The 19,393-nt window shown below is 42.9% G+C and overlaps 2 protein-coding genes across 2 annotated transcripts; one reads left to right on the top strand and one right to left on the bottom strand.

Annotated features, from left to right (window-relative positions):
- Nucleotides 1–2,213: 2,213 nt before the first annotated feature.
- On the top strand, nt 2,214–4,328 carry LOC306741586 (RNA-binding protein 3-like). Its single transcript, XM_079223892.1, has 2 exons — nt 2,214–2,739; nt 3,653–4,328. Exon 1 carries the CDS (start codon nt 2,276–2,278, stop codon nt 2,735–2,737), a length of 462 nt encoding a protein of 153 aa, XP_079080018.1. The 5' UTR covers nt 2,214–2,275; the 3' UTR covers nt 2,738–2,739; nt 3,653–4,328.
- A 699-nt stretch (nt 4,329–5,027) lies between these two features.
- LOC306741588 (cold-inducible RNA-binding protein-like) lies at nt 5,028–5,784 on the bottom strand. The gene has a single exon (XM_079223894.1). The coding sequence runs from the start codon at nt 5,674–5,676 to the stop codon at nt 5,281–5,283; it is 396 nt and encodes a 131-aa protein (XP_079080020.1). The 5' UTR covers nt 5,677–5,784; the 3' UTR covers nt 5,028–5,280.
- Between the last annotated feature and the right edge of the window lie 13,609 nt (nt 5,785–19,393).

Below are 19,393 nucleotides of genomic sequence, written 5' to 3'. Positions count from 1 at the left end.
ACTGGAATTGGTAACATTGTTTATTTGATGAATGAATATAAAAAACTCAAGTGTACATTTCTTTTCTTAAAATACTCGAGCTACAAAAACATAATAAAAAACGAAGCTCAGCGGATCACGCGGCAGCTTCCAGAGTCCAGATGGCCCTGAGTTAGTCTTGACCGGAGTATCTTCCGCCGCCGGTTTCGCAGCTCAATCCCCCGACGTACAGCCTCCCCTCGCCCGACATGGTGCCCGACTTAACGAACCGGAGTCCAAACAAGTCTGAGCGCGGCGGGTTGACAGCAGTTCCAAAGAGCTGCGCCTCACCTGGAATGCAGAGGAGAGGAGCGGCAGCAGCACCATCATCATCAGGGGCGTTGATAGAGACCCTTCATTCATGTGTTCCAGGTAGCAGCTCACACACTCAATGTTCTCCTGTAACGGTCCTGGGGACAGCGGAGCTGGATGAGTCTGTTGGAGAACGTGCTCCGCTGTCCCGGCAGTAGACGGTGACACAAAACTGCGGTGGAGTCGGAGGCCCGATCCCAATGTCCCCTAAACCCTGAACCCTCAGACCCTGAACCCTCAGACCCTGAAGCCTCAGACCCTGAACCCTGAACCCTGAACCCTCAGACCCTGAACCCTGAACCCTCAGACCCTGAACCCTCAGACCCTGAACCCTGAACCCTCAGACCCTGAACCCTGAACCCTGAACCCTGAACCCTGAACCCTTCACGAGATGAGACGTCGTATAAAATAATCTATTGACTCATTTTTGTCAAAACGGCTTCAATAACAAAACAACATGTTTGATGAATAAATGTGTGTCAAAAGATATTATATTTATAATATCTGCTTGCATTTCCCTGATTTCATGTATTTTTATGTTCCATCTTTAATCCGTAATTCTTGTGTAAATGTTATTTATCGGGCTGAACACCACGTGCCTCTTTGTTTACCTTTATTTTACGTCTCCATTCTTCCATTGCGTGTTTAACGTCTCATCACTATGAATTGTGGGTAATTCTTGAGGACGCAAAATCAGGTGTAATGCCCTGGATGGCCTCCTGCTTGAGTGCATATGTTTTGATTGAACGTAGGTTGCGTAACTCTCTTTACTGTTGTTATTCATGTACATTTTGTTTTGTATACGTCGCCTTTCTCCCTGCCCAGGCTCCCAGGAGCCTCTGCAGGCCTGAGGTCAGAGAGCCAGTCCAACAAGTCCTTCCACTCCATTCCTGCCTCGTGCCAAGGAAACATGTGGAAACTCCCCCTCCAACCACTCTCCCTGTGGGGGAGACGGAGACATGTGGTGGATGTTGTGAAGCAAAGTCCGTGAGGTGTAACGCTCCTGTGTGCGATGGACACTTTCCTTCACATCATCTGATCAATATCTGGGTCTCTTATGACCACGACGTCATGTTGTTGGCTAAGCCCAACTACGTGATCTGCTTCATTCTCCTTTGAGTAATAAAAACCTTTATCAGATCCTCCGGTGAGCCGGTTTAACGTTAAGAGTGACTGGTGAACTGAACCAGACGGGGGGTGACGGCACGTTTCACCACTTTACGTTTTTTACAAGTAAGACTGAACTGTAGCGGAACATAACGTAACTTTAACACAATACACAACCCAAACACCTTAGCTAACGCGATAGCAAGCTGACTAGCTTCCATTAAAAACAAGTTAGAGGGAAATGAAGCCGCTGTAGACATCTTAACTCTGATTGGCCGAGACTCTACTCGTCACATCAAAGATGTTCTATTGAAGACGACCTCAGCTTGTGTCTCACTCCAACCTCAGACACGTTGCCGGTCAGTTGCTCGGCTATTTCTTTCTTCTCCGTGATTATTGACTTATTGACTGGCGTAATAATCACGTGATACAACGAATCGATGATGAAATTCGTTGCCAACTCTTTTGATAATCGATTTTTATCGATTCGTTGTTGCAGCCCTGAACAGAACTGAATCAAAATTATATTTAAGCCCCCCAAAAACGTCATACACTTATTTTTATGTATTTCGAATACATTGTTTAATTTTTCAAAGTTCAACAAAACTTGATTTTTCAGGTTCAAAACTTTTTTTTCCAATTGAACAAAACATATGGCTCAAATTTGGTTCCATAGTTATGAAAGTGTATTTTTCACAGAGTACAAATACTAAACTGTCTCTCTGTTCAGTTCAAACATTCCTCTGAAAATACCGGAGGAGAGAACAAGAATCCGGATCTCTTTGTAAACTTAAGCTCAGACTCGTTGGGACTCCAGCTCGTTAAGTCACGCTTCACCATGTCGGGGAAACTGTTCATCGGAAGACTGGACTACAACACCGAAGACACGGGTTTGAGAGAGGCCTTCAGTCAATATGGAGCCATCTCAGAATGTGTTGTGGTCAAGGACAGAGACACGGGCAGGTCTCGCGGCTTCGGCTTTGTGACATTCGAGAACCCGGATGACGCCAAAGAGGCGGAGAGGTGCCTGAACGAGTCGGACCTGGAAGGCAGATCCATCACCGTGGCGCCGGCGAATACGGGAGGCCGCGGCGGTGGTGGTGGTGGGCGCGGCCGCGGAGGCGGCGGCGGCTACGGCGGGGGCTACGGCGGCCGCGGAGGCTACGGCGGGGGCTACGGCGGCCGCGGAGGCGGCGGCGGGGGCTACGGCGGCCGCGGAGGCGGCGGCGGCGGGGGCTACGGCGGCTACGGCGGCGGCGGAGAATACGGTGGCCGCGGAGGATACTCCGGTCAAGACTAAAAGTAATTCTCAGAGCAATCGCTGAGCTTCGTTATTTTAATTCTGTTTTTGTAGCTCGATTATTTTAAGAAAAGAAATGTACCCTTGTTTGTGTTCATTCCTCAAATAAACAATGTTACCAATTCCAGTTAAGACTCTTTGATTTGTTTATAATTTATTCCTGAAAGGTGGTTTTAACTAAACGTTATGGAGGAGCAGCAACGGCTCCCCGGTGGTCCCGACCGCCAACATTTTATATATTTATTTTATAAACTTGTATATCTGATAGACGATGAAGCAACTCAAAGGCTCCTGTGTTTGTTTTTTATTTTACTTTTTATTTTGCATTGTCAACAGAACAGTCTTTGACATTTTAAATAAACATAATAAAATAAACTAGGAAACACACATTTCGGTCTCTGTCACATTCTTTTACGGTTCTCTTTTAACGACTATAAACGGAACAGTTTACTGTAAAATGCACTTCCTGACACGGAGACTGACAGAGACTAAGCGACAGAAATGTGTGTTTCCTAGTTCGTCAACACGTCCTGAGAGGCGACGCCAACATGAACCGGTTCATTAAAACCAGTTCACCTGGAACCTGGTGGTGACGTCACGTGGTCCTGAGAGGCTCCAGCACACAGAGGCCTCCAGCTGCAGGAGATTAACCACTTCATCTCCAATCCTCTTTAAAACACACAGGAGCCTTTAAGCTGCTTCTTTGTCCATTGGATATATAAATATATTAAATAAATATATTAAATGTTGGCGGTCGGGACCACCGGGGAGCCGTTGCTGCTCCTCCATAACGTTTAGTTAAAAACACCTTTCAGGAATAAATTATAAACAAATCAAAGAGTCCTTAACTGGAATTGGTAACATTGTTTGTTTGATGAATGAATATAAAAAACTCAAGTGTACATTTCTTTTAAGATGCTCGAGCTACGTCGTCATGTCCAGCTCCTCGCCTACGACATGGTGACACCATCATCATCATCATCATCATCATCATCACCACCATCAGCAGCCGGGGACCAAAACATTGAGTCGGAGGCCCGATCCCAACGTCAGCCCTGAACCCTCAGGGACTCACTGGCGCCCCCTGGTGGTTGAGTGTGAGAGGCTCTAGGGCTTGATGCTGTAAATATGAATGGGTTGTGATTGATCATGAAGTAACATGGAGACAACATATTGAATGTATAAATGGTAAAACTTCAAAATCATGTATCGTATGTAGAGATTAACTAACTTCAAAGGCCCTGTGTGTAATGTATTGCTCACTTATACTTCATATTTATCTGATTGTGTGGAGGTCGACCTATAAAACATCTATATATTCAACTTCTTGTTACAAAACGAGCGATATGCATCATGAATAATGCTGTTACTATGGTTACTATGAGCACACTGTTTGTCAGATCTCCTGTTATGAAATGTAATGATTTGGTTTATTATAAAATAATGCAGACGATACACGGAGCGAATACAAATACTGTGTACAAAGGTTTTCATACATGAGTGTAAATATGATCTGAGATGTTTGTACGTTTATTGTTCAAAAAGCCAAAAGGGATTAAAAGAAGAATAAAGTTCAGTTATGGAACAACAATAACACGGATGTACTCAACTCATCTTTGGTTTTCAAAAGGATTGTTTATTAAACAGGTGAAACATGCAATCAAAATTATTTTGTTTTCAAAAGCATCAGGTCTCAGTCTGAATTTAAAAGGAGTTATTTGTGGAAACGGCATATATTATATATGTATTAATCAATTTTGACAATTTGTATATTCATAAATGGAAATGTACAAACTAAAAACCTTTAATTTATGTTTATGATTACACAATCATGCTTCAGTGTCCTCCTGACTTGTTGGCTTAACTGTAAATTAATGTATTTTGCCGTTTGCTATTGTCAATTTATTAAACTGTACTTTTAAAATACCAAATGTGAAGAAAGAAAAGCGGACGGAGAGGTTTACTTCCGGGTTCGTCGACGTCACGTGGTCCTGTGAAAGGCCTCCTACGACACAGGTCTCGCGCATGATCAGATTAATCAGTTCATCTCGAATCCACTCTTTTAAAAAAAACAAAAAACACAGGAGACTTTAAGCTGCTTCATAATCACATTTATTTAGCATAAACCCCCAACAAGTCTGTGAGGATAAATAAAGTAAAAAGCGCATCAGAAATACAACTTTATAAAATAAATCTCTAAAATGGCGGCGGCCGGGACCACGCGGGGACCCTTTTTCACGTCCAGTTAACAAAACCACATTTGAATAAAATATAAACAAGAGTCCTTAACTGGAATGGTAACATTGTTTATTTGAGGAATGAACATAAAAAAAACTCAAGTGTACATTTCTTTTCTTAAGATGCTCGAGCGACAAAAACGGAATAAAAAAAAACGAAGCTCAGCATCGCGGCCATCTTTGTTAGAGGAGAACGCGTGTTTGAGATACGCAGCCGGGGCCACGTGAGGCACGTCGCGCCGGGGCGGTGTTTACTCGTTGCTGTCCCTGTAGGGCGGAGTAACCACTGCGGCCTCGTACGGTACCCTAGTACCGGTCCTGTCCGCCGCCCCCGTAGCCGCCGCTGCCGTAGCTCCTCTGGCCGCCGTAGCCGCCGCCACCACCGCCGTAGCCGCCGCCGCCGCCGCCGCCGTAGCTCCTCTGGCCGCCGCCTCCACCGCCGCCCCGTCCCTTATTCGCTTCGTTGACGCGGATCTGGCGGCCGTCCAGACTGGTCCCGTCCATGCTGCTCATCGCTTCTTTGGCGTCCTCGGAGTTCTCGAATTTCACGAAGCCGAAGCCCCGAGATCTGCCCGTTTCTCTGTCCATGATCACGTCACATTTATCGATGGCTCCAAACTTCGCGAAGGCCGCGGCCAGCCCTCCTTCATCGGTGTCGAAGCTCAGACCTCCCACGTACAGTTTCCCCTCTTCCGACGACATGGTGATGCGTGACTTAGCGAGCGCGAGTGAGAACGAATCTGAGCGCGCGGCGGGTTTACAAAGAGATCCGGGTGGGTTCCCTCGTTGCGACTTAAGAACGCTTCTCGCTTCCGCTTCCGGTGTTTTCAGGGGAAAGCAATCGAGGGACGATCGCACGTGACTCAGTGGTGGAACGTAGATGGATCGCTTCTTCTTTTTCTCCTTCTTTTTCTTCTCCTTCTTCTTCTGCTTGTAGAGTAACGGCGGCTGGCATCCATCCAGTTGGTGCGTTACCGCCACCTTCTGCTCCGGAGGAGAACAAGCAATAGACCCGCAGTGGGGAATTTGCAGGATTACAGCAGCAGTGAACACAAGAGACACGTAGTAAATAAAAAACAAGTAATACAAATAAACAGTAAGAAGAATGCAATAGCAATATGAAAAAGTATAAAAACAGTATTTAAATATAGCTATATTACATGTATGGATCAGACTTACACTCTTTACCCCAAAACAAACCAATAAATAAATAAATAACCCTGTACCGTGTCTCTACATTTCAGTCATGCCCTGTACACCCCGTGTTCTTTAAGAAAGCTAGCAGTGCTCTCACCTGCTCCCTCATGCTCAGCACCATAGTACCTTCAGGTTCTTCCTCATCCTCTCTCTCTGCGTCTCATCTTCCTCACACCTCACCACTACATGCACATCCTCCTAAATTACTGACTAGCAGAGGTCACTTTTCTATTAGATTTATGGAACCAAATTATGGAATGACTTTTCCCATCGCACAAAAAAATGTCCCTCTATAAAATGTTTCAAAAATGGCCTAAAAGAAAGTCTAGTCACACACACACATGCACACACACACACACACGCACGCACACGCACACACACACACACACATACACACACATACGCACACACACACACACGCACACACACACGCACGCACACACACACACATACGCACACACACACATACACACACATACACACATACACACACACGCACACACACACATACGCACACACACGCATACACACACACGCACACACACACACATACGCACACACACACATACACACACATACGCACACACACACACACACACACACACACACACATACACACATACGCACACACACACACACGCGCACACACACACATACACACACATACGCACACACGCACACGCACACACACACGCACACGCACACACACACACATACGCACACACACACACACGCACACGCACACACACACATACGCACACATACGCACACACACGCGCACACACACACATACGCACACACACACACACACACACGCACACACACACACATACACACACATACGCACACACACACACACACGCACACACACACACATACGCACACACACACACATACACACACACGCACACACGCACACACACACGCGGACACACACACATACACACACATACACACACATACGCACACACACACACACGCACACACACACACACACATACGCACACACACATACACACACACACGCACACACACATACACACACATACATACACACACATACGCACACACGCACACACGCACACACACACACATACGCACACACACATACACACACACACATACGCACACACACACATACACACACACGCACACACACACACACACATACGCACACACACACATACACACACATACACACACACACACGCACACACACACACACACATACGCACACACACACACATATGCACACACACATACGCACACGCGCGCACACACACACTTACACACACATACGCACACACACACGCGCACACACACGCGCACACACACATACACACACATACGCACACACACATGAACACCCCTGTGAGGGTCTACAGGGTGTGAGGGTCTGTAGGGTGTGAGGGTCTACAGGGTGTGAGGGTCTGTAGGGTGTGAGGGTCTACAGGGTCTACAGGGTCTACAGGGTGTGAGGGTCTACAGGGTGTGAGGGTCTACAGGGTCTACAGGGTGTGAGGGTCTGTAGGGTGTGAGGGTCTACAGGGTGTGAGGGTCTGTAGGGTGTGAGGGTCTACAGGGTGTGAGGGTCTACAGGGTGTGAGGGTCTGTAGGGTGTGAGGGTCTACAGGGTGTGAGGGTCTACAGGGTGTGAGGGTCTGCAGGGTGTGAGGGTCTACAGGGTGTGAGGGTCTGTAGGGTGTGAGGGTCTACAGGGTGTGAGGGTCTACAGGGTGTGAGGGTCTACAGGGTGTGAGGGTCTGTAGGGTGTGAGGGTCTACAGGGTGTGAGGGTCTACAGGGTCTACAGGGTGTGAGGGTCTGTAGGGTGTGAGGGTCTACAGGGTGTGAGGGTCTGTAGGGTGTGAGGGTCTACAGGGTGTGAGGGTCTGTAGGGTGTGAGGGTCTACAGGGTCTACAGGGTGTGAGGGTCTGTAGGGTGTGAGGGTCTGTAGGGTGTGAGGGTCTGTAGGGTGTGAGGGTCTACAGGGTCTACAGGGTCTACAGGGTGTGAGGGTCTACAGGGTGTGAGGGTCTGTAGGGTGTGAGGGTCTGCAGGGTGTGAGGGTCTACAGGGTCTACAGGGTCTACAGGGTGTGAGGGTCTACAGGGTGTGAGGGTCTGTAGGGTGTGAGGGTATGTAGGGTGTGAGGGTCTACAGGGTGTGAGGGTATGTAGGGTGTGAGGGTCTACAGGGTGTGAGGGTATGTAGGGTGTGAGGGTCTGTAGGGTGTGAGGGTCTACAGGGTGTGAGGGTCTGTAGGGTGTGAGGGTCTACAGGGTGTGAGGGTCTGTAGGGTGTGAGGGTCTACAGGGTGTGAGGGTCTACAGGGTCTACAGGGTGTGAGGGTCTACAGGGTGTGAGGGTCTACAGGGTCTACAGGGTGTGAGGGTCTGTAGGGTGTGAGGGTCTACAGGGTCTACAGGGTGTGAGGGTCTGTAGGGTGTGAGGGTCTACAGGGTGTGAGGGTCTGTAGGGTGTGAGGGTCTACAGGGTGTGAGGGTCTACAGGGTGTGAGGGTATGTAGGGTGTGAGGGTCTACAGGGTGTGAGGGTATGTAGGGTGTGCGGGTCTACAGGGTGTGAGGGTCTACAGGGTGTGAGGGTCTACAGGGTGTGCGGGTCTACAGGGTGTGAGGGTCTACAGGGTGTGAGGGTCTACAGGGTGTGAGGGTCTACAGACGGGTCAACACCAGTCTCTCAAAGGACTTCATGACCACAGACGTCAGGGCGACGGGTCTGTAGTCATGTAGTCCTATGATGGAGGACTTCTTGGGGACCGGGGTGATCAAGTAGCGCTTGAAGCAGGAGGGACTTCACACAGCTCCAGTGATCGGTTGAAGATCTCCGTGAAGATGGAGGCCAGCTGGTCACACAGACTCTCTGGGCCGGAGCCTTCCTGGTCTTCTGCCTCTGAAAGAGTCGACTCACATCCTCTTCCAGAGCTCATCAAACCTGCAGTAGAACACATTCAGGTCGTTGGCCAGTCGGTGATTGTCCTCAGTGGGGGCAATGGTCTCCTGTAGTTGGTGAGAACCTCCAGGCCTCTCCAGACTGACGAGGGGTCGTTGGCTGAAAACTTTCCCCCAGCTTATCAGTGAAGCTCTTCTTAGCTACCTTGATCTCCCTCATCAGTGTGTTCCTGGCACAGAATCCTGTCCTCACCTCTAGGCCTCCTCTTTAGCCTGACCGAGCTGCCTGAGTCCTGCAGGGAACCAGGGTTTGTTGTTGTTGTATGTGCAGAAGGTTTTAGTCGACACACACATGTCCTCACAAAAGCTGATATAAGATGTCACAGTGTCAGTGAGCTCATCAGATCTGTAGCAGCACCTCAAAAACACTCCAATCAGTGGAGGCAAAGCAGGACTGTAGCTCCAGCTTGGCCTCATCGGTCCATCTCTTCACAGACCCATATTCACTCTATACTTTCATTTAAGCAATAAGTTACGAGGTACCGTATTATAAAATCAATAAGGTACTCGAGGCAGTACTGTATCGTCAATGATGTACAGTTCAAGGTGTTAACCCCTTGAACTGTACATTATTGACGATACAGTACTGCCTCAAGTACCTTATTGATTTTATAACACGGTTGCCTGCGACATTATGAATAGTAAGTCAATAGTAAGCTGCTTCCTTCCATCTCCTCCCATCCTCTTCATCATCCCCCATACCTCTCCCACAGGAGTAGTTTTTCCCCAACTCTCTCTCTTAGCTTGTCTGTTCTTCTTACCACTGCTTGTGCCTTTTTATATTGAATCAAATGTTATGGGTTCTTCTGAATAGTCTTTTAACAGCCTGGCAGCAGGCCTCTGTCCACCATGGAACACGTGTCTTACTTCCTGGGTATAGATCCATTGGCTGCCATAATAACTGCTGAAGTTACCTGCGTGTTTATGTCATCTATATCTCCAGCAATGTCGATCTTTGTCATTGTTCCCTCACTTAACTTTTGGAACTCGTCCCAGTTTGCATTTTAAAGATCCATTTGGGGATTCCACCTCCTGGTCGGACTTCCACTTGTTCTCCTATCAAACATGGAACTGGATCATGATCACTGCCTACTGTTGTAGCCGTCAACACTTCCCATTGACTTACTCCAGCCAATGCATGAGACACTAATGTGATATCTAATGCTGACTCTGTACCTGGATCCTTGTTCCTCCACCATCATTTATACAGATCAGTAACAGTCTGTAACATGGACACATGTAACAGTCTGTAACATGTAACAGTCTGTAACATGGACACATGTAACAGTCTGTAACATGGACACATATAGCATGTAACATGGACACATGTAACAACCTGTAACATGGACACATATAAAAACCTGTAACATGGACACATGTAGCATGTAACATGGACACATATAACAACATGTAACATGGACACATGTAACAACCTGTAACATGGACACATATAACAACATGTAACATGGACACATATAACAACATGTAACATGGACACATATAACAACCTGTAACATGGACACATATAACAACCTGTAACATGGACACATATAACAGCATGTAACATGGACACATGTAACAACCTGTAACATGGACACATATAACAACCTGTAACATGGACACATATAACAACATGTAACATGGACACATGTAACAGTCTGTAACATGGACACATGTAACAGTCTGTAACATGTAACAGTCTGTAACATGGACACATGTAACAGTCTGTAACATGGACACATATAGCATGTAACATGGACACATGTAACAACCTGTAACATGGACACATATAACAGCATGTAACATGTAACATGGACACATATAAAAACCTGTAACATGGACACATATAACAACATGTAACATGGACACATATAACAACCTGTAACATGGACACATATAACAACCTGTAACATGGACACATATAACAGCATGTAACATGGACACATATAACAACATGTAACATGGACACATATAACAACCTGTAACATGGACACATAGACAACATGTAACATGGACACATATAACAACCTGTAACATGGACACATATAACAACCTGTAACATGGACACATATAACAGCATGTAACATGGACACATGTAACAACCTGTAACATGGACACATATAACAACCTGTAACATGGACACATATAACAACATGTAACATGGACACTTATAACAACCTGTAACATGGACACATATGACAACCTGTAACATGGACACATATAACAACCTGTAACATGGACACATATAACAACATGTAACATGGACACATATAACAACCTGTAACATGGACACATATAACAGCATGTAACATGGACACATATAACAACCTGTAACATGGACACATATAACAACCTGTAACATGGACACATATAACAACCTGTAACATGGACACATATAACAGCATGTAACATGGACACATATAACAACATGTAACATGGACACATATAACAACATGTAACATGGACACATATAACAACCTGTAACATGGACACATATAACAACCTGTAACATGGACACATATAACAGCATGTAACATGGACACATGTAACAACCTGTAACATGGACACATATAACAACCTGTAACATGGACACATACAACAACATGTAACATGGACACATGTAACAACCTGTAACATGGACACATTTAACAGTCTGTAACATGTAACAGTCTGTAACATGGACACATGTAACAGTCTGTAACATGGACACATGTAACAGTCTGTAACATGTAACAGTCTGTAACATCGACACATGTAACAGTCTGTAACATGTAACAGTCTGTAACATGTAACAGTCTGTAACATGGACACATGTAACAGTCTGTAACATGGACACATGCAACAGTCTGTAACATGGACACATGTAACAGTCTGTAACATGGGCACATATAGCATGTAACATGGACACATGTAACAACCTGTAACATGGACACATATAACAGCATGTAACATGTAACATGGACACATATAACAACATGCAACATGGACACATATAACAGCATGTAACATGGACACATGTAACAACCTGTAACATGGACACATATAACAACCTGTAACATGGACACATATAACAACATGTAACATGGACACATGTAACAACCTGTAACATGGACACATTTAACAGTCTGTAACATGTAACAGTCTGTAACATGGACACATGTAACAGTCTGTAACATGGACACATGTAACAGTCTGTAACATGGACACATATAGCATGTAACATGGACACATGTAACAACCTGTAACATGGACACATATAACAGCATGTAACATGTAACATGGACACATATAACAACATTTAACATGGACACACGTAACAACCTGTAACATGGACACATATAACAACATGCAACATGGACACATATAACAACCTGGAACATGGACACATGTAACAACATGCAACATGGACACATATAACAACATGCAACATGGACACATGTAATAACCTGGAACATGGACACATGTAACATCCTGTAACATGGACACATATAACAACCTGTAACATGGACACATGTAACAACCTGTAACATGGACACATGTAACAACCTGTAACATGGACACATATAACAACATGCAACATGGACACATGTAACAACATGCAACATGGACACATGTAACAACATGTAACATGGACACATGTAACAACATGTAACATGGACACATGAAACAACCTGTAAAATGGACACATGTAACAATCTGTAACATGGACACATTTAACAACCTGTAACATGGACACATGTAACAACCTGTAACATGGACACATATAACAACCTGTAACATGGACACATGTAACAACATGTAACATGGACACATATAACAACATGTAACATGGACACATGTAACAACCTGTAACATGGACACATAACAACATGTAACATGGACACATGTAACAACCTGTAACATAGACACATATAACAACCTGTAACATGGACACATGTAACAACCTGTAACATGGACACATATAACAACATGTAACATGGACACATGTAACAACCTGTAACATGGACACATAACAACATGTAACATGGACACATGTAACAGCCTGTAACATGGACACATGTAACAACCTGTAACATGGACACATATAACAACATGCAACATGGACACATGGAACAACCTGTAACATGGACACATATAACAACCTGTAACATGGACACATGTAACAACCTGTAACATGGACACATATAACAACATGTAACATGGACACATGTAACAACCTGTAACATGGACACATAACAACATGTAGCATGGACACATGTAACAACCTGTAACATGGACACATGTAACAACCTGGAACATGGACACATGTAACAACCTGTAACATGGACACATAAAACAACATGTAACATGGACACATGTAATAACCTGTAACATGGACACATAACAACATGTAACATGGACACATGTAACAACCTGTAACATGGATACATGTAACAACCTGTAACATGGACACATATAACAACATGCAACATGGACACATGTAACAACATGCAACATGGACACATGTAACAACCTGTAACATGGACACATGTAACAACATGTAACATGGACACATGTAACAACCTGTAACATGGACACATGTAACAACATGTAACATGGACACATGAAACAACCTGTAACATGGACACATGTAACAATCTGTAACATGGACACATTTAACAACCTGTAACATGGACACATGTAACAACCTGTAACATGGACACATATAACAACCTGTAACATGGACACATGTAACAACATGTAACATGGACACATATAACAACATGTAACATGGACACATGTAACAACCTGTAACATGGACACATAACAACATGTAACATGGACACATGTAACAACCTGTAACATAGACACATATAACAACCTGTAACATGGACACATGTAACAACCTGTAACATGGACACATATAACAACATGTAACATGGACACATGTAACAACCTGTAACATGGACACATAACAACATGTAACATGGACACATGTAATAACCTGTAACATGGACACATAACAACATGTAACATGGACACATGTAACAACCTGTAACATGGATACATGTAACAACCTGTAACATGGACACATATAACAACATGCAACATGGACACATGTAACAACATGCAACATGGACACATGTAACAACCTGTAACATGGACACATGTAACAACATGTAACATGGACACATGTAACAACCTGTAACATGGACACATGTAACAACATGTAACATGGACACATGAAACAACCTGTAACATGGACACATGTAACAATCTGTAACATGGACACATTTAACAACCTGTAACATGGACACATGTAACAACCTGTAACATGGACACATATAACAACCTGTAACATGGACACATGTAACAACATGTAACATGGACACATATAACAACATGTAACATGGACACATGTAACAACCTGTAACATGGACACATAACAACATGTAACATGGACACATGTAACAACCTGTAACATAGACACATATAACAACCTGTAACATGGACACATATAACAGCATGTAACATGGACACATATAACAACATGTAACATGGACACATATAACAACCTGTAACATGGACACATAGACAACATGTAACATGGACACATATAACAACCTGTAACATGGACACATATAACAACCTGTAACATGGACACATATAACAGCATGTAACATGGACACATGTAACAACCTGTAACATGGACACATATAACAACCTGTAACATGGACACATATAACAACATGTAACATGGACACTTACAACAACCTGTAACATGGACACATATGACAACCTGTAACATGGACACATATAACAACCTGTAACATGGACACATATAACAACATGTAACATGGACACATATAACAACCTGTAACATGGACACATATAACAGCATGTAACATGGACACATATAACAACCTGTAACATGGACACATATAACAACCTGTAACATGGACACATATAACAACCTGTAACATGGACACATATAACAGCATGTAACATGGACACATATAACAACATGTAACATGGACACATATAACAACATGTAACATGGACACATATAACAACCTGTAACATGGACACATATAACAACCTGTAACATGGACACATATAACAGCATGTAACATGGACACATGTAACAACCTGTAACATGGACACATATAACAACCTGTAACATGGACACATATAACAACATGTAACATGGACACATGTAACAACCTGTAACATGGACACATTTAACAGTCTGTAACATGTAACAGTCTGTAACATGGACACATGTAACAGTCTGTAACATGGACACATGTAACAGTCTGTAACATGTAACAGTCTGTAACATCGACACATGTAACAGTCTGTAACATGTAACAGTCTGTAACATGTAACAGTCTGTAACATGGACACATGTAACAGTCTGTAACATGGACACATGCAACAGTCTGTAACATGGACACATGTAACAGTCTGTAACATGGGCACATATAGCATGTAACATGGACACATGTAACAACCTGTAACATGGACACATATAACAGCATGTAACATGTAACATGGACACATATAACAACATGCAACATGGACACATATAACAGCATGTAACATGGACACATGTAACAACCTGTAACATGGACACATATAACAACCTGTAACATGGACACATATAACAACATGTAACATGGACACATGTAACAACCTGTAACATGGACACATTTAACAGTCTGTAACATGTAACAGTCTGTAACATGGACACATGTAACAGTCTGTAACATGGACACATGTAACAGTCTGTAACATGGACACATATAGCATGTAACATGGACACATGTAACAACCTGTAACATGGACACATATAACAGCATGTAACATGTAACATGGACACATATAACAACATTTAACATGGACACACGTAACAACCTGTAACATGGACACATATAACAACATGCAACATGGACACATATAACAACCTGGAACATGGACACATGTAACAACATGCAACATGGACACATATAACAACATGCAACATGGACACATGTAATAACCTGGAACATGGACACATGTAACATCCTGTAACATGGACACATATAACAACCTGTAACATGGACACATGTAACAACCTGTAACATGGACACATGTAACAACCTGTAACATGGACACATATAACAACATGCAACATGGACACATGTAACAACATGCAACATGGACACATGTAACAACATGTAACATGGACACATGTAACAACATGTAACATGGACACATGAAACAACCTGTAAAATGGACACATGTAACAATCTGTAACATGGACACATTTAACAACCTGTAACATGGACACATGTAACAACCTGTAACATGGACACATATAACAACCTGTAACATGGACACATGTAACAACATGTAACATGGACACATATAACAACATGTAACATGGACACATGTAACAACCTGTAACATGGACACATAACAACATGTAACATGGACACATGTAACAACCTGTAACATAGACACATATAACAACCTGTAACATGGACACATGTAACAACCTGTAACATGGACACATATAACAACATGTAACATGGACACATGTAACAACCTGTAACATGGACACATAACAACATGTAACATGGACACATGTAACAGCCTGTAACATGGACACATGTAACAACCTGTAACATGGACACATATAACAACATGCAACATGGACACATGGAACAACCTGTAACATGGACACATATAACAACCTGTAACATGGACACATGTAACAACCTGTAACATGGACACATATAACAACATGTAACATGGACACATGTAACAACCTGTAACATGGACACATAACAACATGTAGCATGGACACATGTAACAACCTGTAACATGGACACATGTAACAACCTGGAACATGGACACATGTAACAACCTGTAACATGGACACATAAAACAACATGTAACATGGACACATGTAATAACCTGTAACATGGACACATAACAACATGTAACATGGACACATGTAACAACCTGTAACATGGATACATGTAACAACCTGTAACATGGACACATATAACAACATGCAACATGGACACATGTAACAACATGCAACATGGACACATGTAACAACCTGTAACATGGACACATGTAACAACATGTAACATGGACACATGTAACAACCTGTAACATGGACACATGTAACAACATGTAACATGGACACATGAAACAACCTGTAACATGGACACATGTAACAATCTGTAACATGGACACATTTAACAACCTGTAACATGGACACATGTAACAACCTGTAACATGGACACATATAACAACCTGTAACATGGACACATGTAACAACATGTAACATGGACACATATAACAACATGTAACATGGACACATGTAACAACCTGTAACATGGACACATAACAACATGTAACATGGACACATGTAACAACCTGTAACATAGACACATATAACAACCTGTAACATGGACACATGTAACAACCTGTAACATGGACACATATAACAACATGTAACATGGACACATGTAACAACCTGTAACATGGACACATAACAACATGTAACATGGACACATGTAACAGCCTGTAACATGGACACATGTAACAACCTGTAACATGGACACATATAACAACATGCAACATGGACACATGTAACAACCTGTAACATGGACACATAACAACCTGTAACATGGACACATGTAACAACCTGCAACATGGACACATATAACAACATGTAACATGGACACATGTAACAACCTGTAACATGGACACATAACAACATGTAGCATGGACACATGTAACAACCTGTAACATGGACACATGTAACAACCTGTAACATGGACACATATAACAACCTGTAACATGGACACATATAACAACATGTAACATGGACACATGTAATAACCTGTAACATGGACACAAAACAACATGTAACATGGACACAAATAACAATCTGTAACATGGACACATGTAACAACCTGTAACATGGACACATGTAGCATGTAACATGGACACATGTAACAACCTGTAACAACCTGTAACATGGACACATATAACAACCTGTAACATGGACACATATAACAACATGCAACATGGACACATGTAATAACCTGGAACATGGACACATGTAACAACCTGTAACATGGACACATATAACAACATGTAACATGGACACATGTAACAACCTGGAACATGGACACATGTAACAACATGCAACATGGACACATATAACAACATGCAACATGGACACATGTAATAACCTGGAACATGGACACATGTAACAACCTGTAACATGGACACATATAACAACATGTAACATGGACACATGTAACAACCTGTAACATGGACACATGTAACAACCTGTAACATGGACACATGTAGCATGTAGCATGGACACATGTAACAACATGTAACATGGACACATGTAACAACATGTAACATGGACACATATAACAACATGCAACATGGACACATATAACAACCTGGAACATGGACACATGTAACAACATGCAACATGGACACATATAACAACATGCAACATGGAAACATATAACAACATGTAACATGGACACATGTAACAACATGTAACATGGACACATATAACAACATGCAACATGGACACATATAACAACCTGGAACATGGACACATGTAACAACATGCAACATGGACACATGTAACAACCTGCAACATGGACACATATAACAACATGTAACATGGACACATGTAACAACCTGTAACATGGACACATAACAACATGTAGCATGGACACATGTAACAACCTGTAACATGGACACATGTAACAACCTGTAACATGGACACATATAACAACCTGTAACATGGACACATATAACAACATGTAACATGGACACATGTAATAACCTGTAACATGGACACAAAACAACATGTAACATGGACACAAATAACAATCTGTAACATGGACACATGTAACAACCTGTAACATGGACACATGTAGCATGTAACATGGACACATGTAACAACCTGTAACAACCTGTAACATGGACACATATAACAAACTGTAACATGGACACATGTAACAACCTGTAACATGGACACATGTAACAACCTGTAACAACCTGTAACATGGACACATATAACAAACTGTAACATGGACACATGTAACAACCTGTAACATGGACACATGTAGCATGCAACATGGACACAAATAACAACATGCAACATGGACACATGTAACAACCTGTAACATGGACACATGTAACAACATGCAACATGGAAACATATAACAACCTGGA

This window comes from Taurulus bubalis (assembly GCF_910589615.1).
Source record: "Taurulus bubalis genome assembly, chromosome: 9".
NCBI classification, from domain to species: domain Eukaryota; kingdom Metazoa; phylum Chordata; class Actinopteri; order Perciformes; family Cottidae; genus Taurulus; species Taurulus bubalis.
Note: the sequence above shows the minus strand (reverse complement) of the source record. Positions and strands in the feature narration are given on the sequence as shown.